This window comes from Anabas testudineus, chromosome 6, assembly GCF_900324465.2.
Source record: "Anabas testudineus chromosome 6, fAnaTes1.2, whole genome shotgun sequence".
Lineage (NCBI taxonomy): Eukaryota > Metazoa > Chordata > Actinopteri > Anabantiformes > Anabantidae > Anabas > Anabas testudineus.
The window spans coordinates 8653484-8679592 of record NC_046615.1 but is presented as its reverse complement, the minus strand read 5'-3'; the positions used below and the strand labels follow the sequence as shown (position 1 = coordinate 8679592).

The following is a 26109-nucleotide window of genomic DNA, read 5'->3' as shown; positions in this document are numbered from 1 at the left end:
TCACATAGCTAGATCTGCTGTCATATTAAACAGCCCTCTACTTTATTTTCTCCGACTGCGTCAGCAGAAAGTCAGGATAGCAAACCCCACACTCACTGACTGGTCCACCTTCACATTTGCGGCTATTGGAATGAATCATTCTACAAATGATGAAGGTGCTACATGAAGTATCTCTTCTGTCAGTGTTCGGAAAAAAGCAGGAGACGCACAAAAATAAAGAAAGAAAAAATAATTTCAAATAATCCAGCTCATTCATTACGTTTATGTGCTGTGAGTATGAATGTGCTGAGAGAAATCTAGGTCATTTCTCTATCATTAGTATGCCAGCCAGGTGTAGTGCAAAGAGGATTAGAGAGAAGTAATGCCAAAGAGACTCTCTACATCCATCTCCCCTTCTTTGTCTCTCTCTCTCTCCCTCTCTCTCTCTCTCTCTCTCTCTCTCCACTCTCTTTCTCAAATCAAACAATCACACTTAAGTGCTCCCTGCTGTCACCTCAAAGAGCATATCCATGACAAGTAGTCTAAACCTGTAATAAAATATTCATGTATTACACAGCTACGAAGATGAGCTTGTTCCGAGACCATTAGACAAGGAAGATGTCCTAAAATTTAATTTTGACATTGCGGTAGATCATAAAAGTGAGGGCTAGGACAATCAGTCAACAGGTCTCATGTACCTGGATGTGTAAGGTATCTCTCCTGTGACTGCTGCCACACACGGACTCTACACAGACTTTATGCACAGTCTGTCCACCGCCCAATGTGATGGGTTAAAAGTTATAAATAGGTCTAATCAAATAAATGCAGCAGATGTTTACTTGTGGAAAAGCTAAATCAGCTCCTAATAAACTTGGACAAAGTCAATTTGGGAGCAATGTAACAATGGCAAACCACAATTTACTACATGACTAAGTTGGTTGGTATCTGTTAGATATTGATATGATTGTGGTTGTGAATGTTCATATAAGTGTGAGATAATTTACAGTATTCCATACGTATATACTCTATATGTATACAATATGTATTAAGCTACAGTAGAAAGTGCCTACAAAGATCTGAAACTACAATGATATGCAGCAGGATACATTATAATATGCATAATGTTTATATATATAATATAGGATTTCAGAAATACTAAGAATGGCTCTAAATAACCTACTGTCAGGATGTGTGTGCAGAAAAAAACAAACGACAAATGTCTAATTTCTGGGACATCACCAAACTTTAAATAAAAATTCTTACAAGTTACTTTACATTATGTTTCAGTTATGTAAGAGTGTTAATTAACCAGGTATATGTCAGTGTATGTGTTATTACAGATCTGACAGCCTTACGTACACTTGAATCAAGTCAAAAGCAAAGGACTGTTTAAAGAAGTGTCATTTTCTCATATATGTAATTTTTAACACCCCATGCCAACACACTATTGCATTTTGTTCCTTTAAAGATGTCTTTGTTGTCAGCCAGTGTGAGTGCTGTGGTATTTATATCTACAGCTGATTACCAATAGTTTATTTCACTGGTTCATTGTGTCTTTGAGGGGTTTTGCTGCCGGTGCTCTTTCTTCACCTCAGTAACCACTACAGTTCAGAGCTGGACAAGCTCAGAGCAACAAGAAGGACACACAGGGTCACAGAGCAACACAAATAATAATGTACAATTTATGCATTAAATTCTAACGTATGTGAAAATTGTTGCATTTTTTTAATGAGTTATCTGACAGTGATGCGGAGAGGCAGATGTTACTCCACTCTGTTAATAACTCTCCATCACCACATGCTCTTTGGAGGAGTGTTAATGTTCAAAAATACTAGCCTGAGATGGCCCACAGTAGACCATTAAACTAACTGGCCTGTGGGAAATATTAGCGCAATGTGTTCGTCCAGCCCAGTGAAGACCCAGCAAACCGAGAACAGATCAGATCCTTATTTGTCCAGAAGACAGGACACAGCAGGTGTTTACACTGAGCGCCCCGGCTTCGGCTCATCCACCAAAAAAGAAACCAAGAAAGCAGTTGAGAACAAATTGGCAGGAACCCCTGTTGGAGGAGCAGGGTACGGATTGAGGGCATTATAAGAGGAGACATTTGGGCTGAAAGCAGTTGAACCTGAAACCTGGGGCGCAGAATCCACCTGTGAGACAGTAAAGGCTTTGCTGTAACAAGTAAGTTTGGTTGGATGTGTGTCTTGGCTTTTCTAAAATAATAGAGGGTAAAGATCTTATTGCAATTTGCCATGCTGGATGCTGAGAGAGAGCGAGAGAGCGAGATCAAGGACGCTGAACAAAGAGGCACATAGGTAGGAAGGGAAAAGATATGTTCTTGTGTTCCACTTGCAGTGAGACAGCAACCTGTTCAGCACTTTGTAGCTTTGAGTCACTTGCTACTCCTTCAGACTGTAGAGTTATACCATCAAAGAGTTTGCTGTGGCTGCCTAAAAACAGCTTCCTTTGGTAGGTATCAAAGCTTACAGAACTAATTAGTTCACCAGCCCCGAAATCACAAAAGGTATTTGCTGCAGGAAGTTAAAAATCCCATAAATACTTATTGGATTTACATTTTTCATGTACAGTAGGGACCCTCTTGTGGTTAATTTTTTTTTAAAATATAATGGACTTGACACTTGATCAAGCTTGGCATTGAGCAGTACATAGGATATATGTAATCTTCCCTCTGGGTGAAATGTGTACATTATTTGCAGAGGAAGATGCACACACACATACACACACACACACAGAGCTTTTGCATAGAAAAAATAATGGGGACAGGGTGTGAAAGAGGAATCCAGATTTAAAGGGAGAGAGGAGCGCCGCTCCTCAGTAGTACAAACACAATTCTTTATCTCACACAGCAGGTGTGTGGATTACCTTTTTAATTGGATCTTTGTGTGAGCCTGGCAAAGGCAAAGGACTATTGTAGTCACTGCTGAAAGGAGGATGGTTGAGCAAGGAAAGGGCAGGGGCCTGAGTAGAGGAAGTGAACTGAGTTCCAGTTGTTTTTTTTGTTGTTTTTTTTCTGTGAACAAAAAACCAGTTACCGCACAGACAGAGTAAAGGTGTGTGTTTGTCCTGTGGGTGCGTACAGAAACATTCATAGAAACACTCAACTACTCACAATTACAAAGACTAGCCTGTTCTTACCATTCTCTTCAGGGTCTATTGAATATTAACCATGTAAGTTTGGAAATGAGAGATGATGATCAGGATTGTTCTGGTTTGTGTTCTGTTTTTTTTTTTTTATGAAGTCAATACTGTATTGTATATTAAGGTCAATTATTAATTAGAATGACATGAGCAGTGCCATTTCTAAAATATTTTACATGTCCTTTTCTTTCTGTCACCAGCTAGACACAGCTCATCACCACTTTAACATCATCAACATGGCAGCAGAGCTCCTCCAGGCCACTGGGGGCAGAATGGAGCAGCTGGAACAGCAGACGAGGCAGATGACCTCATCCTCCCACTCAGCCTCATCCACCTTTACATGGTCGAGCTCCAACAAGTTGAGAAAAATCTCTCAGGGCTTGTCAAAGACCATGGACGGTACCAAAATCATTTTGTGTTCTTTCTAATGTGATCTTTTTAATTCTGAGAACAGGCTGGATTATTATTATTTTTATTATAACATAGTTATGAACATAATTAAAATAGTAGTTTTCACTGACATTTTGTTCCTCTCCCAATGTGCAAAACACTGTCAAACATTTTTCTGCTTAAACCTCTGAACACACTGGGGACTTAATGATGTCATTTTAAGCTCTTGGCCAAATGCAGACCAGCAATAAAGCTAATAAACGACATCAGTTTAACAAAGTGCAGCAAAAACTACTCAAAGTCCTGATTATACTGCTCATTTGCATGTAGCTACTGAGGCATAATTTGCCTATTTGCACATTATGATGTGAATATCCTTAACACAGAGCACTCTGGGGTTCAGCGGAAGACGTCTGCTGTGGTGGAGTCCTTCAGCCAGGCTCAGAAATCCCCCCAGATCCCCGAAGGAGAGTCTGTCCCAGATTTTGAGGAGAAGTTGCGTCCTATCACTGTCCAAGAGGGTGAGGTGAACGGCTCCTTTCGTCTCGTAGCACCTTGAAAATTTAAGAAACAGCCTTTGCTTCCACTAATATTGCTCTTCACATCGCAACATAAACAACTGTGAGCCCTCAAGACTATAAGCGAAGTACGTGCAAGCTAATTTTAGACTGTTGCACATAGTTTGCCTAGAAACTCCAGATGACACAAGCAGAAACTCCACTGGGAAGTAAAAGTTTGCTGCAGTGTGTGTGTGTTTGTCTCCTTTGGTGGAAGTACTACATATCCACTGTGACCCTGACAAGGACCTCACTGAGCACAAAGATACTGTGGTAGAGTTTTGGTGATGTGACTTCCACAGAAGAAAACCTTTGCTGCGCTTTTGACAATACACCCTACAGATTAAGAGACTTATATTGCACAAAGATGCACAAACTTTAATTCTTATTGCTCTGATATGATTTAAACCCACATATGTCTTAAAAAAACAACAGCATCCTCAATCAGATGACATGCATTAACCTGATCTGTCCGATCTCTCATCTATAGGTGACAAAGCGGCGTTCAAGGCCAAAGTGACAGGGAATCCTCAGCCCAGTGTTAGCTGGGAACGTGCCAGCGGGCTCCCACTGTCTGAGGCGACTAAATCGTTCTATGACAACATTAACCATCAGCATATGCTCAAGGTTTGTTAATATAACTACTTAACTCATAGTGTCCCAACTCACTGGCAGTTTATGCTTCTGAAAACAAATCTAAGCCTAGAATTAAAGAAAACAGTGGAGCTCATACTGATGTGAGGTTTGTGTTGATCTACAATAAACTTAGATAAACTTTAACGAACAGTAATATATCAAGCGGTTCAACCGTTTTGTTTGTCTTCATTGCGTTGACATCTATACACAGATGGCATTATTTATTTTACCAAAATTAGTGTGTTCCTGAAATCAGTATTGACACGTGTCAGTTTAACGCTTTCTAAATCTTAATGTAAATCTAAATGCATTTCGCAGATTACAGTACAAAGTCAAAATACATCGCTTTAAAAGGCAAATGTGACCATAGCAGACTGTTTCCAGAGTGCAGTGGCTCTCTTAAGCCAGGGGCTCTGCCATATTTGTGCTGTCAAATCAGACAGTACACCATGCATCACGGGGAAAAGTAGATAGAAAGAAAACTCTCTCTGATCCTTTTATCTATAACCACTCTGGAGTGGATTTAGCGCTTTCTCTGTACCAGCCCGGGAGCTTAAGTGAAGCTTAAATAGCTATTATAAAGTAATTAACTTGTGGGTGCTGACATATGCATCTCCCCTTGCCATCTGTTTCTCTGGTGAGGGATGACTGTTAAGTTGCGGGGCAAATTGTTTACTGTGTATTCCCAGCGTGGCAGCGCCTCCTTTTGCTTCAAATCAGTACTGCAGTGGGATTTGCAGTGGACCAGATGATGTAAAGGCAGTTTGAAATACTAACGCATTTCCTCCAATTCAGATCAAACACGCGTCCGTCGAGGATGCTGATGTCTATAAATGCATCGCCTCCAACCAGCACGGAGAAGCCACTTACTCAATATCGCTCATTGTCACAGAAAGTGAGTCCAACCACTTTGTATGATGCAGTTAAAACGTTTCCACTTGTGATAGTTATTTAGAAGCTTTCCATTTAGTTCACATGGTGTTTTCACACTGTGCTTAAGATGAAAGTTGCTCTCCTGTTGTTTCTAGATCCAGCGCTGGACTTCAAAAAGATGCTGAAGAAACGGTAGGAGCACAAGTCTGTTGTCTAATAACCATCATGCTTGCGAAACCTGTCAAGGTGTGATGGAGCGCTCTCTGATCAAACTCCCAGAGGTTTTTTTTGCATGCATCCAATAATATCTACAGGACGAGATCTACGTAAATAGCTCCACTGTGCACTTGTGTTGCTGCGGGGGGGGGCAGAGGAGGATGCTTTTGAGATGTCTTCTCACATATGCGCATACTTTCAGACATATTGTCACACATACAAACAATGAGCCTGACGCACACTAATATAAGTGCACGGAGAAACACACATAGCACAGCCGTGTGATCTTTTTTCATGTGCAGCACTGTAGAGAAGAGAAGAGCAGAGAAGAAGCCACCAACAGAGGAGGAGATGTTAAAGATCCTGGCTGGAGCTGACAAGAAGGACTACGAGAGGATCTGTGCTGAATACGGCTTCACCGACTTCAGAGGCATCCTCAAGAAGTTGAAGGAGATGAAGAAGAAAGTGGAGGTGGAGGTGGGCCTGTCGTGCAAAGAGCTTGTTTACGTGCCACACAATCACATGCGGAAGAAAGGGTTTGGGATATGATATGAAAAACAACTAAAAATAGAGCAGAATGGTAAAGGGAGTAAACTTTAATGTCAGCTGTGCCACAGCCATGGCAACCAGGATTTGCTGTGCAGCAATGCTCCAGTCAACTAATGTGTCCATAGCGAAATGTCACACTGGCCTTTTTTTTGTGGTTTGTTGTTTGATATTTTGCCAGATGGTGCGTGTGCTGAAGCCCCTGGAGGACATCACTGTCAAGGCTGACACCAACGTCGTCTTCGACACCATCCTAGAGCTGAAGGATCCAGACATGAGAATGCACTGGTTTCTGGTAAACTGGGCCTGCCTGTCTGTTGTGCGAGTGTGTAGAAGTTTGTGTGTGTGTGTCTGTGTGCGTGTGTGCGTGTGTGTTACACAAACCACTGGTGAGTTCTTGCCTCAATTATGCATTTTATTTACAATTCAGGGCGCGGAGCTGCTGCGGATCCAGTACTCTCTGGGGAAATACGAAGTGAAACAGATGGGAACCAAGCACATGCTGTGCATTTCTAGTGTGAGCCTTAGTGACATGGGCACCTACACTCTGCAGGTTGGAGACAAGAGACTGTCAGCTAGGCTTAACGTTATAGGCAAGTGCAGAACGGGACTCAGATCCCTCCCACTGCTTGTAAATCAGAGAGACAATGTCATTATTGACACGCTTTGCATTCTCTCAGCGTCGCCTTCGCTGCTTTATACTATTTATTTTTCTTGGCATGCATATCTCAGCACCACGTGCCATGTGGTATTCTGGCGGTTTGGACGAGTTAGACTGGTTAGCAATTTTTTATGTGACACAAACGTGAAGGACTTTTGCTTTTGTTTTGCTTTCACACTGTGAATTTTCCTGAGTCATGCTTATTGAAGTGTTAACATCATTCAGTCTCTACATATATCATTATATCATATAGTAACAAAGTCATTCTCCTCCTCTTGTCTCACCTTCAGATGAACCTCTGAAATTTCTGTCTGACTTCAAGCCAAAGAAAGTGACAGAGCGCCAGACAGCTGTGTTTGAGGTCCGTCTTTCCAAGAGGACAGATGCACCACTCATCTGGAAGGTTTGTATCTGACTCAAAAATGCTGCTTGATGCTTGATGAACTTAATTATATCACATAATATCCAGTCTCAGATGGGATGTTAGGAGTTGGCTCTCTAGGAAAATTTCTTGGAGTTTTTTTGGCATCCAGATAAGATGAAAAAGAACACACAAATGTACTGACAATACTAGGCAGATACGAACACCAGGGAAAACCCAGGATTCAAAAGGAAGTAGTGGATGGAAATTGTTTTCCCAGAAGTGTTTTTGCTTTTGCAGGTAAAAGGAAAAGAAGTAAAAAGAGATGAAAAGTTTGACGTGTCCTTGTCGGAGGATGGCCTGACCTACACCTTGAAGATAAAGGATGTGAAAGTCAGTGACACCGGAGACTACACCATCAGCATCGGAGATCTCGCTGCCACTGTCCCACTTTTCATTGAGCGTACGGCCAAAGATTTCATGGGGTTTTTCTATCATAGAAAAATAAAACTTTTTATGTGTTTTTTTGTTAGGTTTTGTTTTTCCCACAAGAGCCATGTCTTCCTGTTTTAGTAGAGCTAGGATTTCATAGCACAGGAGACAAACGTCCCCCTTCAGACTCAGTGGAGATTAACAGTTACTGCCTCTTTTACTCCACTGAGATTAGAAGCTTCATTCGTTCATAGCTATGCTACATAACATCATTTTCCCTCTGTCTTCCAAATGAAGACATATGGGTAGCATAATAAATCCTACCTCCTAGTGCAGAGTTGAAAATAATCCAACCAAATCCCTCTTCACAACAAGCTCATTTATTACGGCTCTGTCTAACAAGATGCTTTCTTGCCTAAGGTGCAAGCTGGGGCATGTAAATATCTTCACAAGGACATGTGGCTGTCCTCTGGGGTTGCAAGTACAGATGTTGGTGTAAATTGCAGTTAATCATGAGTAGACTACTGTTTTCCTTTTACTTTAAATCAAATTCTGCAAGGTCTAGTACATGTGAAGAGATGCAGTGGAGGAGTAAAGTCTATTTATGTTTAACAGAAATTTCTACAAACCTTGTGGAGCATGCTGGTTAAGGCCATATATAATATAAATAATATAAGAATATCTTATCTATTTTCATTCTTCACCCAGGGATTCCCATCACCTTTACCAGTCACTTGAAGAATGTCCGCGTGCAGGAGAGAGGCTCGGCCCGTCTGGAGTGCGAGATGAGCTCCAAAGACGTGCACATTCAGTGGCTGAAGGATGGGTGTGATATTACAGCGAGCCGTCGCTACGCCTTCGTGCAGGAGGGAAAGAGGGCAGAGGTTATCATCGAGGACTGCGAGCTGACAGATGCGGGAGAATACTCTGTGGTCTGCACTCAGGATAACGATGAACACAAATATGTCACTTCTGCCAATCTGATCGTGGATGGTAATGATGTCTGTCCATCTGTAGATATATTCAGTGTCAGCTCGTTTAGGGTCTAACATTAGAACATAACAGGCCTTTATAAAGCTCTTTGTCTTTATGCATCACCAGAGCGCTTTGCCTCAGTGAAGAGCGGCATGTCAGATGTTCAGTGTCCTACAGGCTCCGCTGCAGAGCTATGTGTTGTTCTTGACGATGAGAAGGTGAACGGAGTGTGGCTGAAGGATGGAGCGGAGGTGAGAGATGAAGGCAGCACGCAAATGCATCATCCGTCTGTCAGTTAGCGTAACTAATCTCCGCTCCCTCCTCTTCATCAGATTTCAGAACGGAGTGGGGTCCAGGTGGTCAAACAGGGAGCTGTCCACAAGCTGATCTTCTCTGGTGTGACTGATGCACATGAGGGAAAGTACACCTTCAGAGCCAAGGGGGCTGAGAGTGAGGCTGTGCTCGCTATTGCAGGTCAGTGTAAATATTTGATGTTTCAGTGTGTATTCAAAGGTGGAATAGATGCTGGGAGCGGCTAGTTTCCTAGCTGGTTATTCTACTAGTAGGATGGGGTTTTACTAAAGCTACTGAACCTATATCCAAAACAAACTAAAATGTTTATTGGACAAAAACTATATTGGAACTCCAATCCAAGTATACACAGTCCAAGTGTATATGAACGCTGTTCCCTAGACCCTCCAGAGATTGATTTCTCTGTGCTGGACTTGCTGGCGGCCCAACCTGTGACTGTGAAGGCAGGCCAGACGGCCATCATAAAGATTCCCTTCAGAGGCAAACCACTTCCCAAAATCGCCTGGTACAAGGATGGGGTGGAAGTCACAGAGGATGAGAGGACTAAGGTGGAGAGGACAGCTGATAGCACCTCGTTGGTGCTCAGCAGGTGGGTGAGCAGATGAAATAAATAAATTACAATGCAGATAGACATATGTAGATATGCTGTCTCACTTCGCCTGTGTCCTAGATGTGTGCGTGAGGACAGTGGTGCTATTATGCTCCGTCTGAAGAGCGATTGTGGCACTGCCGTTGCCAGCCTGCACCTCAATGTGATTGGTGGGTGGTAACACATCTGGCAACAAAAGCTTAAGTTGTTTTCCTTCGCACAGATTTGCATAGAAATAAATAACCCGTGCTTTACCACATTCTCTAGACCGTCCAAAACCTCCTCAAGGGAAAGTAGAGTTCATCGAGCTGTCAGCAAGATGCATCAAGATGAAGTGGAAGGCTCCCAGGGACAACGGGGGCAAGCAGGTGACCAGCTTTGTGATTGAACGGCGTGTGGCAGGTAAGAAGTCCTGGACCAGAGTTGGCGAGGTGGAGAGCAGCACCACCGTTTTCAGTGATGTCAAAGTTGACGAAGGCCAGGAGTACCTGTACCGCATCAGAGCTGTGAACGCAGAGGGCATGAGCGAACCTCTTGAGACAGAGGAGGTGCGCGCTGGAGAGCCCATAGGTGAGAGTTAGTTCAAACTATAATTTGTCAGAATCAACGTCATCACAATCGTCTCACAGAAAACCCAGATGCAGGTGTAGGAGAGAGTCAGAGGGCTTTAACAGTCCGAAGGTAAAGAACCTTTCAGAACACTAATTCTATTTCAATCCACCTACCCAGAGCCTCCAGGCACAGCCTCCCAGCCTCAGGTGTCTAACATAACTAAGAACACCATGACGGTGAGCTGGACACCTCCAGCCCAGGACGGAGGAGCCCCAGTTCTGGGCTACATCCTGGAGAGGAGGAAAAAAGGCAGCAGCATGTGGCTGCAGGTCAACAAGGAGCTGCTCACAGGTCAGGCACTGGGCAGTCTCTCTCAGTCTCTTAGTTTAGTTGTTTTACTGAAAATGCAATATGCAACTCTGTTTTCAGATGCATGTCCTTTTCATATTTCACACTGCCCTCGTGACATTTGTATTTGTGCAATTGTTTTAAGACACACGCTTCTTGGTGGATGGACTGGTGGATGATGTGGAGTATGAATTCAGAGTGACCTGTGTAAACAGAGCTGGAGCAGGAAGTCCTAGCAATATTTCTCATGCGGTGGTGGCCAAAGACCCAATACGTGAGTCACGCACTGTCTACATGTTCTTTTCTCATCTTTCTCTCTGTATCAGTAAAAAAATCCATGAGGATTTAAATATCTGGCTTTTATTTTGTAGGGGCTCCTGGGCTGGTGAGGAACCTTTGTGTGTCTGACTCCACAAACTCATCTATTTCTCTGAGGTGGACACCTCCAGAGCAGGGAGATGAACCGTCAGGCTACATCCTTGAGATCCGCCCCGAAGATGCTAAAGAGTGGATAAAAGCCACCAAGATGTCCATCGCTGGTACAGCCTTCACTGTTACAGGACTGCAGGAGAGGATGAAGTACCACTTTCGTATCCGGGCTGTCAATGAAGGAGGAGTGGGGGAGCCCACTGAGCTGTCGGAGGGTGTACTTGCTCTGCCTCCACCTGGTATTATCCTAACAATTTCTTGTAGTCGCCATTTTCTCCTGTATCTTTTCTTTTTCATTCATAATTCACGTTTTTCAATTCAGTGGCACCAAGATTTGATTTCAAGGGAAAGCTGAAGAACCAGATGGTGGTCAGAGCTGGAACAGCACTTTGCCTTCACTTCAGCTTTACTGTAAGGCTCAGATGATCTACTCAGAAAGTGACCCTAGCATACACTCTACATTATTCCTATAACAACTAGACCTTAGTTTTCCTGCCTTTTCACACGCAGGCTTCACCTCCACCAGTAGTGAACTGGTTCAAGGATGGTATCCTCTCCACAGGCAGAGAGGTCATCACTAAGAGCAAGAATCACTCCCAGTTCCTCATTCCCTCCTCTCAGCGATCTGACTCTGGTGTCTACCGTGTCAACCTGAAGAATGACTATGGAGAGGCTCACTATGATGTTAATGTCAGGGTTACAGGTAAGCAGCTGTTGTCCTCACCTAGCCCGTTATTCTCTGTATTTTAAGATTGTTGATGGCTTTGGGCTAACTTCCAGATGCAGCATGGAGAAATACGAGGTTGAGTTGTAGAGTGTGCCTCTGCTTAAATCAAGCACTTCATTTCCTCTCCTCCATCCTCCTCTTTTCACCAGACTTTCCTCGACCCCCAAAGAACCTCCGCCTGGAAGAGGAGGTACCAGGCACAGTGACCCTGCAGTGGGATCACACCCCAGACCTGACTGATGACGATGACGGAGCACATTATGTGATCCTCAAACGAGACACCAGTACTACTTCCTGGTTCACTGTGGCCGAACGTGTCTTCAACAGCAGGTACACCGTCACTGGGCTGCTTCCTGGGAGGAAGTATTACTTCAGGGTCATTGCACAAAACAGTATTGGGGACAGTGAACCCTTGGATTCAAAGGAACCTCTCATCATCGCCAAGGAGAAGGGTGAGTTTCCAGAAATCTGAGTTCAGTGTCATGGATAGACACATAAAACAAGTGCTTATATGTACTTTCTGTTGTATTTGTGTCTAATATATATATATATATATATATATATATATATGTATTCATATGTCCGTTCCTAAGAGTGCATCAGCAACCTGCAGTTGAAGAAATGCATCTCACCACCACGTCAGGTGAAGCCCACTTTCCTTCTGCCCCTGAAGGACCACGCGGTTTGCAAAGGACATGACTGCACCATGAGCTGTGCCTATCAGGGCATGCCGACTCCACAGGTGTCAAAAGAAACGACCACTGAGATCAGTGTCACACAGCTGTTTAAAACATCAGTGCATTAATAATTAAAACACTGAAGTGCATTGTCTTTCCTGTAGTTCTTATTCTCCAGGTCTATGAAGTAATAATAATGTTGACAATCCCTCCGCGTAGGCCTGCTGGTACAAAGGGGATTCAAAGATCTCTGATTCCCCACGGTTCTGGCACAGCACAGCAAATGGAGTGTGCACCCTGGTCATCCCAACCTGTGGAGCCAAAGATGGCGGAGAATACACACTGGTGCTGGAGAACCCACTGGGAAAGGCGACATGCTCCTGTGACCTGGTGATATTTGGTAGGTTGTAGGAGAGATGGGAAATGTTGGGGAGTGATGAATAAACACAAAAAGTGAACTATGCTTTTCTTAACTAGTTTTGTGTGTGTCACGTCTTTCAGATAAGGATGACAAGGGTCTGCTGGACAGCCTGACCCACCAGGCAAACAAAGAGAAGCTTATTTTGTAAGAGGTTTGATTGAATTGCTGCCGTGACAGATGCACTTTTAATTAGCCACCGACTTTATATACTACATGTACCATTGCTGCTTACACGAGGCTTGGATATGTTTAGAATTGTAGCACTTTAGAAACCAATAAATACAATTTTGGTTGTTTTGATTTCCTGCTTCGATTTGTTTTTTCCTCATTCAACTTCATTTGCCTGGCTGTAAGGTGTCATGCATCAAATGTCCACAAGAGGTCAGACTTGCTCTCATCATTGTGTGGACATGCTGCACAGCTCCAGGAGCAGATTAATGTTTGGTGTGCTGAGAGGATTATTACTCATTAGACAGATCACTCTGCCAGTGAAATTGTCCTTCTCAAAGTCACAAATGCTTTTCTCTCTGCAGAGGGATTTGACTTTCATCTCTGATTGTTTTTCCCGACTGCACTTGTCACATAGGGTCTGCTGTTTCAGGCCAGATGCCAACAATCGTTTAGAGCATTGTATAAACACACTCACTTTAAGTCAGTAGCATGAAGGTACAGATTAATAAACCCAGTCTACGGCTTTTACACACTTCATGTTTTCCACTGTGTATTATTCTCAGATGCCTCAAAATATTCCTCAAACATAAATAGAAACGATTCCAGCTCCCCGTGCTACTGCGCAGAGAGTGCAGTCAAAAAGCATTAGAGTGAGGTTTGTTCATGTTTGCTCTGCCATTCATTAATGGATTTGCAATAAAACAGGGAGATTAAGGTGCTGATTTCCAGCTCTGAGGGTATTATCATCCACTTAAGAGGAGCTGCATACAGTATGTGCTGCAGTCTCTTTTCATATCTTATCACCTGAGGCAACAGAAAGTTATTGGACAAACTAACAGCCATCATATTCAAATCCTTTGAGGTTTAAGACAAGTCACATATGTCACGAGACACTTGTTTTCTTTGCTGACGCTTTACCAGACACACACTGCAGCCATTTTCACTTCTTGTTTGCTGCAAGGACTTTTTGCCTCAGTTCTGGTCCCTCAGTGAGAGACACTTGCTCAGTCAGCTTGTGGTCAGATCAACTCAGCATGCCAAAAACTCATTGGCTTTGCTTATGTGTGTAAATCACCATCCTCCTGCGTTGCCACACTTTCCTCATGTAATATGGCTTGAATGCAAATTACATTTGAGCTGTTGGACTCAAAACCAGTACCTGTATAGTCCTTGCCTCTGAGTGGACTGCTGCTGTTTGAGTGAGTGAGTGTGGTCTGGTAAGAAGCTGCCAAACAGAGAGAGGTTACAACCCCTCTCCATCCTGACGTCACCATGCTGGCTCCCAGAAGCTCCATTTCTATTGAGCCACTGATGGTGGAGTCAGGTTGCCAGGTACAAATCAATTAAGCACTAAACTGACGTCAAGAACGCCTTCCGGCTCTTCGCTGCTCCGGAAAGGCACAATAAGTTGGAAGTAGCTTGGAATGAAAACTTGAATAGTCAAGCTGGGTACTTATCTGAAACTGAAAGACTGTTGCACCTGAAAAGGAACCAAAATCATGTGAATTTTCCTGACATTATATTGCACTGCATAAAGTGTTCCCCAATTTGACTTGAATGAAGCACGCTTCTGTGGAAGTGTGTGTCACCAAGCCTGTTTTATAAAGGCCATTACAGAGATGCCTTCTTTTTGCAGAAGACTGGAGTTCTTTGATGGCAAGACCTTGGCTGTGAATGAATGAGGTACGTTTGGAAGAGAACTGGAGCCGTCCCTACAGGCATAAACTATGAGGTGCAGTGTGTGTGTGTGTGTGTGTGTGTGTGTGTGTGTGTGTGTGTGTGTGTGAGGATGTTTTAAAAGTATGAGATTAAAGACCCGACATAACAAGAAGACAGAAAAGGGAAGAAAGAGTGCTTTGCTGGTAGAAGTCTGGACGAGTTTCCACAGGGTTAAAGGCTGTTGAAAGCACATTTTCCACCTCTATCAGACAATAGAGTGCATGAAGTTACTAGAACAGAGCTCTCCGTTGTCCTCCAGTTCTTTCTGCTTTAATGGCAGCTGTCGATGGCCACCAGCTTTTGTAGAAACACAAATCACTAAATGGTTACAAATACAAGACATTTTGAATGTGGCCCCTTCTCATTCTTAAAAATGAAAAAACAAAAAACAAAAACAAAACCAAAGGTCATTAAAGTTGAAGTTGCATTGCATTTGCATTTATTTCTTCAATAGATATTCACATTCATAGCAGTTTAACTACAGCAAAGAAACTATTTCATCACTACAGTCATTAAAGAAACAAATCACAAAGTGAAAATCAAGGGCAACAAGGTGAAGTGTATCAGAGAAAGGAAGAGAAAACATCATAAAATGAAGTCAGATGCTGCATTGTAAAGGGCCTTCAAAGAAAAAGTCCAATGTTATTTGTGGAAAACGAACCCAGCTTTTCCCACAGTGACTTTACCAATAAAAGATAACACTTAACAAAATACAGATACATAATGCCTTTTCAGGAAAAATGCTGATTCTCTCCTGCGTTGCTGTCTCGCTTTCATGTGCCTGAACCACCGGCATCAAAACAAAACTGTCTTTTTTAACAGGAACTTCTGTTTTGTGTGCTAAAGAAAGAAATGGAAAGAGTAGGAAGGAATGATTTATAACAACATACCGTTTTGTCTGGACATAGTGTGGATCAGTGCAGAAAAAGTGCAGCACACAGTGGTTTCAGGTTCACATTACAACAAGATTTATTTCTCATATGCTTATACTGATGTTGGAGAACTGTCAGTTGTAATAAAAAAAGGGTGTGTATATTATGCACTTTTCCATCACTATGTTGATGTGGAGGTTTCAATTCAACCTAGTTGTCATGCATGAGTAAGTATGTACGAACCTTACAGCTCGACAGTGTGATCTGAATGTCACTGGCTGCGTGTAATGGACACAGTACATAACCAGCAACAGTAAGTTCAGAAGAAACAACAGCAGAAGGAATGTGAAAACACGTTAAATCAAAGAAAAGTGCTAACGTCTTCAGGAGACCAGGTGAAACCATGGCCCCTCTCTAACACAGCAGCTACTGGTTCCAGCTCGTTACGCTAAACTATACGGGACTCCCACCGACGTCTCAGGTTCCTTTTGTCTGCATGCATAAAGCCGTCGACAACAGCTAAGTGAGGTAAAGTGAGCAGTGCTTCTGCTGGCCCGTCATCTCTGGGGGGGACAGATCGGATGAAAAGGAAGTCCTGTCAGTTCCCCTGTGGGTCATATTTCACCTCTTTACCTATTCCAGCTACAGTTTTACTCAACAATAACTTCCATCCTAAGCACACCATCAAGGTCGGGGGTTGTTTGAAACACCAGAGGGCTCTGATGCTAACAGGTTCCACACAGTTCCCTAATATGTTTTCAGTTTTTTTTTATCTGTGTCTCAGTCAAATAATAATAGAAACAACAGAGGTGAAACTGAATATTTAAAACATATTCCTACTAACAGAAAAAAACTGTTTTCAGCGTTCAGACTCTATATAACCTTTTGATTTCTTGCACTATAGGCACTGCACCCTTCATCTATCACCCTCAGAAAAAGCAACTTCACTTCCCAAAGTCATGGAGAATTTCTAAAGAGTGGGTTAGCCAGCAAAAATAATCTCAGAAATACTTCAAAGTAAAGCCTGTCTACTGGCACGAAGCCATTAGACCACGGGAACAAAAGCCAAGAGGCTTTATGTGGCAGAGAACGAAGAAAGTAGTGCTTACATAAATTGCCCACATAGTAAGGATGAGTAAGACTGCTCGACTAAATCTTATCAGCCCCTTGTGGTTTCACTTTAGGCTGCATACTAGAGCGAGTCATGCTAACCAGCATCTCTCCTTGTACCCAACTAAATGCTCATTTAAGACAGAATAAGGAGATGAGTGCAGGTCTGGTCTCTGTGGACGCCATTCAGCACGAAGGCTCATATTAACTGCTGAACTTAATTGACTGAACATGTTCTACTGGTGATCAGTGAGATGAGAAGCGTTCTGCGGGGTAGGACTTATTAAAACATGGACACTGACAGAATGACTAAACACTTCTGACTGACAAAGCAGGAATATTGTGCTGACAAGCATGCTGACAGGCCAAAAGGAGGTTGAGGAAGTATTGGGAAAACCCGCAGTAAGAAATAGAATAGAGTGTCTGTCCTGGTCAAACTGTGCATTGTTGTTGTTCAGACAAAACTAATAAAACCTCATGAGTGTCAATACCATGGTCTGCCTGCAGATCGTTCATGGTGGCTGATGAGCTGCTTTAACATATTTTGTGTGTGTTTTTTGTGCGTATAAAGGTGCATTACCGACAGCTCCAGGGTTCATTGACCCAGCAGAACGATTCCACAACATGGGTTTGTTTTTTTTCCATCCCCATTTGTTTATGTACAGCACAATATATCATCTTTAGGTGTGTTCGGACTGAACAGCTAAACAACTAAAGCTGTCCCTTTAAGTTCTTTGTTAGTCATTAATACTTTCATTTGCTAGCAAACATTTCTAAAGCCACTGATTTTATTTCCAGTATTCTAAACTAGTAGTGGAATTAACCATAAAACCTGTGACATATACTGATAATATGTGAGTCAAACCGAGTTGTTCCTCACAATCAAATGAAAATGAAACACAAATCTTTCCCCCAATTTGAACCTGAAAACACATAAGTAAGGATTCAGGGGATGCTGTAAAACACATAAAGAGGTTACAGATGTAAAGAAGTGATTTGTATGAAGATAAGTTTAAGAGCCTTGTGAGAATACATTAACAATTTCCAGTAGTGTATCTACTCCATATAAAACTATAAGGGTTTACAGCATTTCTGGCCTTGAGTTCGTTTTTTTCTTACCGCTCATACACACACGCACATGTTCTCTTAACAGCTAAGACAAAGGCAACCCACACACACACAGTCACACATGCACATACACCATGTAGACATCTTAAGTATTCGGTAAGACACTTAATACTAACTAATACTAGTGCAGAAACAAATGAAAAGTGAGAGAGATGAAAGACAAATCAGCCAACTTGTTGGGGATTAGCTGCGATGGATTTTGCAGGATTAAAGCTGATGAAGTGTCCTGTCAGAGGGAAATACTGGGAATAATGGGATAACTGTTCCCTCATGTGACAAGCCAGTCCCCTCATATCCTTTATTTTCAGACAGAAATGTCCCAGGACGTGTTTATAAGCATTATTGTGTGTGTAAGATGTTATAAGAGTGAGACCTAGCTACATTAACACACTGAGTGATGATAAAAAAAAAGATTAAGTAATAAATTTCAGCCCTTTCTTTTCAGTCTTCATAACATGGTCCCAGGCCAGTGACAACATGGGTTAGCTGATCTAGTCCAACAATAAGAACCCCTGTGGATTTTTTCCTAATAATTAAACCAGCAGGAGCCATAGGTGTCAGGTGTGTGAGCCTGTTGGCATTTGCACCAATATTAAAAACTGACGGCAGGCAAAACACTGTACAGCTGAAAGATTTCACACCAAAAGGAGAGGCAGGTGCACAGTGCAGCATGTTACAGTGTGTACACTGGTCAGCTACGACTACAGTGTTTACTGTGTCGCTTTCTGACAGCAGGACAGTGTCAATATAATCTCAGCAGGAAGCATGAAGCTTCCTCAAACAACCTCCACCTCCTCTAACACCTACTAAATCTACAATACACTGTAGTTGTTGCAGTCACGCAACCTTCCCACTAGCTTTCCGCCTCATTGCTTTATTTCTGTCTCTCTCTTCTCCTCATCTAGTGATTCAAGAAGATGCTAATAAAAAAATATTCATCCAGAGAGACTGAGTGGGGGTTTGTTAAGGATTTGAAATAGAGGAATGAACAAAGACAGTGTGGTTGTAAATGAAATGAAATGGAAAAGACTGCACATAATAAAACAGGTCTGGATATGCTCCTGGCTTTAAGAATAGCACCCTTAATTCAGGGAAACACAGAACAACAGAGAGTAAGCATGGGCAAGTCAGTAAAAAATGAAAGCAGAAGAATCCCTTTTTGACATGGTCTCAGGCAACAAAACAAATGACAAAGGTAAGAGGTTAAGTTGTATTATTGGACCACATGAAGCAAAAGAGCTCGTCAGTGTGGTGACTGTGAAATGGGACTGTGTGGAAAACGAGGTAAGAGTATTAATCAAACACACGCACGCACACACACGCACGCACACACACGTACGCACACACACACAAACACACACTCTCCCATGAACACTTGAAGGTCCCCAGTGACATGTTCCCCTTAAATTAAAACATAAAAGTTAAAAGTAAAGTAACACTCTCTATACAGTATATAGTATATTAATACACTCCTATTACTTTTTAATATTTACTATGTCTCCATGGTAACTAGGGTTGAGAGACAGCCATTTAAGGATAGGAGGCGCAGGCAGGACTGTTAAGATAATAATACCGTATCTTCATGACAGATGTGGGACCACCATACTAGTGGGTAGTAGGGTGATAGCCATGTGAAGGCTGTTTTGGACCAGTCGCCATGGTAACAATGGTGCGGGAGCACCACACTGACGTAGGGACTGAGGGCTGGGGATGGCAGTGAGATGTGTCCATGATCACTGAGGGCCGGAGGGGGAGTGGCTGCCACCTTTTAGCTTCGTAACCCGTCGTTGCAGTAACCTCAGTACCTCTTCCTGGCCATCTCGGCGTCCTGGCACTCAACGGCTGACAGCGCTATCAACATCTGGGCGGCGTAGTAAGTGGCCATGATGATGGCGCGTGAATGGGGCACAGGGAAGCAGAACTTATTGACGGCAATGGTGAGGTCAGAAACCATGAAGAGCACAGCACCCAGGCAGGCAGACAGCTTGGTCCAGGTCCACAGGTCGTTGGCGAGCTGCAGGCCTGCAATCGCCCTCCAGCCCATGAAGCCGATGAGGGCGATGTAGACAGCAACCAGGTAGGTGAAGGGGCCGGACAGGTAAGGGTAGAGCAGCATGTAGCTCAGAGATGAGACAGCAGTAATCACAAGGCCGGCGCACACATTAAGGGGCTTCATCCCAAAGGCAGATGAGTAGAGGATGTGGGTAATAGCGAACATCAGAAGACCTGCAGGATATTATACACACATATTGATTAAAATCTATATGCTATCATACAAAGTTGTATCTCTCTAAACGCCATGTCAAATCATGTATGAGGCATGACACCTGGTGAAATAACAACAAAATGCCTAAGTCATAAGATAATAATGATAATTCAGGTTCATTACATCTTGAGCCCTTGGATTCGATTTTAGCTTTGTCTAATGTTTTTTATTTGATACGGTTAGTACAATCAAATGTCATTTCTGACCCCTGGTAACTTAGTGGCATTGCAACAACAGGCTACAACAAGCCCAACATGAGTAGTCACATGATCAATTTATTTGGAGGTTTGTTTAAAAACCGTTAGATTAGCCAACTCATGTTTCTGATCCTTTTCTTTAGTGATGCCAACACTCTTCCCGATCCTGTTACCCTAAACTGATGATCAAATCTTTAGAAATAACACTTGACTTTAAACTGATCCTGTCAAATCCATATGAAAGGAGACAGGCCTACAGATGGGATATCTATAACTAAGCCACTATGTGTTAGGTTTCCTCTCACCGTGGACGAAGTAGCCCTGCTCCTGCCAGATGAGAAAGGCGTCGCCGAGAGCAGAAAAGATGAGGCCAGCCAAGATCTTACGGGCGCTGGAGTGAGCACCCAGGAAGTTGAAGCCATGTGCCAGTAGAAAGACCCAGAGGCAGAAGATGGGCAGACATTTGATCAGGGCACTGAACCAGGATGGGCTTGAGGTGGGCAGCCACAGGACAAAGTAAACACATGTGGCCTTGAAGAATGGCACAAGCTTGGGGCCTTCACTCTTGACCTGAAAGCAGGTTAAATATTTACCCTGTTATTTGAGTCATTTCACTTATCCAGTGAGTCAGAACAATATAATACTATTATTGCTCTGTGTTAAACAAGATTTATTAAAAGGGCATTTATCTCAAGGCCACAAAATGTTTTACAGGAATTAAAAAAACTCAAAGCACTCAAGACCTTGCTGCTGCTGCGAGATACAGTTTCTCACATCACATTATTTATAAAAAGGAACACGACAGCAAACTTGAAGAACTTCTCTTTACTGAGGTGGTGCAGAGTGGTTTCATTGGGCTTGCTTAGTTGTATAGGCACTAATTTATACATATGTCATATGTCACACATGCGCATGTTTTGTAGCTGAAGCGAAACTCTGCAGAAACAACAAGTAGAAGGGGAAATGCAAAAGGCCTCTACACAGTTCCTTTGACTTCCAATAACCCTTTAACTTTTTTTACCCTCTTCTCCTCCTGTTTTTTTTTCCTTTCTCATTTCTTCCATGTCTGGACCATTCAACTCCCCATTTCTTCCACCCAACTGTGTCTCTTGTCATATTTCTTCTGTCCAAATAAATGAGGCCTAACAGGGTCACAAGAAAACAAAGGACAATCAAAACAAAATAATTCTGGAAAGATCACCTATGGTTCTGAGAATCACTGCCTGGTCTTAAGGCAGACAGCCAAAGAGGTGGGAAAAAGGCTTACTGGGGAGGGAACTAAAGAGAGTGAGGGTTCACTAGAGCTGAGATCACTGGAGGAGAGTTGAGAAGACAGGGAGGGACAGAATGAAAAAGAGGTCACAATGCAACAAGGAAAAGGTTGAACACAGTGCACATGGGCTGCTATCTGATGTCCCAGATGACTATTTTTCCAGTAACCATTTTGTCATTCCTCTCCACAAAAACTCTGTGGTAAAGTTAAATGATGCAAACAACAGTGATGCTCTCATTGCAATTTTCACAAAAGAATAAGCAAGTAGGGCAGAAGAAAAGAAGTAGGAGGAAGCATGGGGAAGTGTAGCTTGGGGGAAGCTGGATTTAGGAGTGCACAAGTGAGTTGGAGAGACTGAGGAGGTGAGAAAGTGAGGAAGTGAGTGGAAATGAGGGGGGTCACTCTAGTTCAGTCACGGTGCGGGTTGGGTGGGTTGATTGTTCAATGAAGGGAACAGGCAGAATTACAGTACAGGATCAGGCACATGTTTAAATAACCTCAAAGCTGCCCTGCTGTACCTGATATGACTTACACACAGCAGGAAAACTATATGGATTTCATTACAAGAGTCTCACACACACACACACACACACACACACACACACACACACACACACACACACACACACATTTTTAGTTTATCTGCAGTAATATTCAGAGAAGTCACAGCACCCTCAAAATGGTACTTCATTTTCACACTACTGACTAGACTAAAGACTGATATCACTTCCATCTTAGCTGCAGTGAGCTGTTGAATTAGTGTGTACTGACTCTCTGTATCACTAACATCTGATTGTAGAGCACATAAAGCTCTAAAATGACTTAGGACTGCCCAGAAATGCAGACATCCTGTTGTTTTGTGTGCTTCCATGTTTACTTAGATCTTCCACTGTGGCTTGGTACATGTTCAGAATTAAAAATGTGGACATTACAGTTTCAGTGATATTCTTTCCAACAAATGGGTGGATAAATAACTGGTTTTCCACCATCATTAAAGCCCAGTGTCTGTTAAGATTGAGCTAACTATTAAATTAAGCTGTTACTATCAAAAACAAACAATAAAAGAGGGAGAAGTCTTTCTACTTAAGCAAAACTAACCGTAGATACAAACGGTAGAGTTAATGCACTCATACATTCTTTCCATTATGTACTTTGCCTGGCATTCCTAAAACAAATGGAGACATAAATAAAAATGTAAGCATGTCAGATTGCAAAATGCATGCAAGTCTATCTACGCCATTAGCACAAATAGGTGCCAAGCATAGAGGGCAACTTTGGCAGTACTTCTAGACTATCCAATGTCATAACTCGGTTTATCAAGCGACCGGTGAACACAAGAAAACATCTTTGTTTTGTTCTTTTAGAATTCAAGGATGGCTGTAAGAATAATCATTACACAGATAATGTCTATCTAATATTTAATAGAGAAAAGTGAAGGAACTCTTTGCCTGAAGTCTGCAGTTCAAGGCCCAAAGTTATATATGCTCAAGGACCTGTAGCCTCAAACAACTTAGTTGTCATCTGTGTGGGAAAAAAAGGGTCATCAGAGTGTAGTTTGTGGTTTGGAGAATGAATACAGACTACTGGGAGGAAGGCGGTACTCTGAGATTCCCATCACATTTGGTCCTATTTGAGCTGTATCTAAGCCATACTTTGCAGTTTCCCCTCCCATTGTTTTTCATGTAAACTTACTGCATCTACACAATAAGAGCAAGGCCAATAGAAGACTAAAGATCATAGTACATAGGAAACACCTGGACTGAATTTCTAAAAATGGTAACAATACTATGTGCTATTTTTAGTCCTATCACATACAGTGCCATTCCAGTTATTCTAGCTAATATAGTTATTCTCCTCTAATACGTGGATCTCTATACAATTAAGCCAAACATTGATTGCATCAGATTGTTCCATCTAGAAAGCGTAATTGCCTGCTCAAATTCACAAACTGGTCTATAGTGGATTTAATCGTTTTCTTTCTCTGAGACACACTCCTCTTCTACCATTCAATGTGCTGTATCTGAGTGAGATTCCTGGATCTTAACTGTAACCTACTCCACTTTGCATCTAGTAGTAACTGTGATCACACAGACGCCTGGTGATAAACAAATATATTATATAGTAAAGACTGATTGTAGAAGTGTTTTTAGTTGTCTGGCTGTAAACACCTGCTTCTGTCCACAGTTAAATAATACTTTAGTTAATGGGTGATTGTATTTGCATGGTCACTAACAAGGAATATGTTGATGGAATGATACAAAACACTTAAAGTATCTTTCATCTTTCATCTACCTGCAACTTATTTAAGCCAGAACTCATCTTGTAGCTGCAGTTATGAAAGGAACATGCAGACAAAAGCACTGCATAGAAGCATTGAATAACATCCAGTCAGGGTGACATCTATTCAACCATGCTAGGTCATACACCAGCCTACTGTCAGAAACATGACACACAGAAGCATATTAAAGACTTGTTAACTCTTGTGTACTCAATTACTCGGTTGGTTGCACAGCTGCCATGTGAGTCATATGACGTTGTTATTTATATGTAGCATTGCCCAACACTGTTACCTTCTTTTTTTAAAGGTGCTCAAGCTCCAAGGATAACTTGGAGGTAAGTGACAGTCAGTCACATAGCACAGTACAGCGCAGTGCAATCAATGTACAACACAACAGAATACATTTAGCAACGTAATCAATGCTGTGCATTATGGATATGTTTCAGTTATTGAGGGAAGTAAATAAATCTGACCGCAGTAAAAGGATTTTGGCTCAAGCTGCAATTTTGAATGTCTCTATATTTGTACAAGGTTGGCATGGTTGCACTCTTCTGTATCTCCTAACTACAGTTACAGTTATAGTAAGTGCAAAGTCTACTTTACTTAGGTATATTATGTGCTGGTCTGAGACTCTGTGCTCTGAGTGGCATATTCTGCCTCATCTGTGTTAGGACAAAAGTTGAAATATTCCCTTAAGAGAACAAGCAGCATCTAATGGGGTAAAGTTCACATTTCACAATATTTTTATCTTCAGAGCAGAGATGGATGGTGAACTCTAAACCCCCTGACATCTTCTAATTTTTATTTATTATTATTACAATATGCTATTACTTGTCCATTTGACTCTCTTGTGTCTTTATATTGGAGACAGACATATGTGTCTACTGTCGAACAGGGTTTTAATCTCAGTATGCACTTCTACATTCCCTTTCACTACAATTTACAGTGAGGTCAGCCAACTTCAGGGTCTGTGCAGCATCATCATTACCAAGGGAACCAGTTTGCATGGCAAGTATTCTCCCACACAGACCCCCCTTACAGTACTCACACATCAAGGTTTACTATGGGCCAAGTTACAGCACTCCATCCTTTCTGGCCCCTACAAATGGGGTAGCATTTCATAGCAGCTTTGTCAAAGTAAGAGGATGCTAGGACTGTTTAAATTATTCATGTAGCTGTCACATTTCTTTGTCAAAATGTTCAGTTTCCTTTAGTGACACCTGGTCAGTCATGGAGTTAGTGGACATACTAGTCCATGTAAAGCACAGCTACAGCAAAGCAGATGAAAAGACAGCCAGCCACAGGGGAGGACTGCTGGGCGCATGCGTCACCGGCGGGTACAGGGAAGAAAAAATAGACAAAAAAAAAAAAAAAAAAAAAGGTCGTCACATGACGGCTTTTCGTTTTTGTGTTGCCTTTTGGAAATGTGTGGAAACGTCCTTTTGTACGCGAATTATCGAGAGGGGGACGGAGTGAACAGTGGCTGCTACGGTGTGTAGCAGTCACAAATATCAAGGAAACTGCTACACTGGACATAAAAAAAAAGTTGCTCCTGCTGCTTTGCGTTTCCCAGCACATGCAGACTGCACACTTGGAAATATAGAGGCAGTAAAGACTAAATAACTGCAGCAACGTGGGTGTGCAGCGCAGTGTCACCATCTAAAAATGTTAGCAAACATCCTATTTACTGCTAATTAAAGTGTCGCCTAAAGAGCATGCGCTGGCCTTCGAGGACAAAGTGAGATATGCTATGCTATGAATATTGACGATAATATAACATTCAGTGCTGAATTGGTGACACTATGCAGTCAGTTACAAACACACAACACTAGAGATATTCATAAGGATGGACAGTTTCATCTACGGAAATGCTGTTATCATCTAGGTAAACACAGACAACCACTATTATTCCTGTCACTGTGTGAAACATCTCAACGCTGGTTTGAAGCTGATACTCACGACTGTTACCGGAGAAACCATTTCTGTCCCTTTGGTGTCGGTGTCGGTGAAAGGGTTATATAGGATATATATGTATATAAAATCTTAGTTGGCTGTTTGTCTCCCTGTTTACACTGTGCTGTATGAGCGATGCCGATTGTTTTTGTCTTCGCTCCGGTGGGCGGTCCGACGTGCGCTATAAGGCGAGAAGACACACGTAAGTGGGCAGGGTGTTTCCTGCTGGCCAATAGGAGCGGAGTGTTATCGATACGGGGGCGGGTCAAAACGCCAGGTACTCCCTGATAGGAGGAGCC

The 26109-nt window shown here is 42.4% G+C and overlaps 2 protein-coding genes across 2 annotated transcripts; one reads left to right on the top strand and one right to left on the bottom strand.

The window, feature by feature from the left end:
• The first annotated feature begins 1872 nt into the window (after positions 1 to 1872).
• Positions 1873 to 13062, top strand: LOC113165676 (immunoglobulin superfamily member 22). Its single transcript, XM_026365370.1, is given in 26 exon segments — positions 1873 to 2040; positions 3342 to 3540; positions 3918 to 4052; positions 4579 to 4715; positions 5520 to 5629; positions 5760 to 5805; positions 6129 to 6290; positions 6541 to 6654; positions 6790 to 6952; positions 7311 to 7423; positions 7682 to 7844; positions 8522 to 8806; positions 8915 to 9039; positions 9121 to 9262; positions 9482 to 9689; positions 9771 to 9859; positions 9957 to 10259; positions 10419 to 10592; positions 10735 to 10863; positions 10961 to 11257; positions 11341 to 11429; positions 11529 to 11721; positions 11895 to 12197; positions 12339 to 12487; positions 12642 to 12822; positions 12924 to 13062. Coding segments are annotated over 26 exon segments (4245 nt in total). The 3' UTR covers positions 12992 to 13062.
• Positions 13063 to 15143: 2081 nt separating this feature from the next.
• tmem86a (transmembrane protein 86A) lies at positions 15144 to 25955 on the bottom strand. The gene is made up of 3 exons (XM_026365669.1): positions 25817 to 25955; positions 20612 to 20876; positions 15144 to 20069 (listed from the first exon to the last, which is right to left on the bottom strand). Exons 1-3 carry the CDS (start codon positions 25835 to 25837, stop codon positions 19642 to 19644), a joined length of 714 nt encoding a protein of 237 aa, XP_026221454.1. The 5' UTR covers positions 25838 to 25955; the 3' UTR covers positions 15144 to 19641.
• Positions 25956 to 26109: the final 154 nt, after the last annotated feature.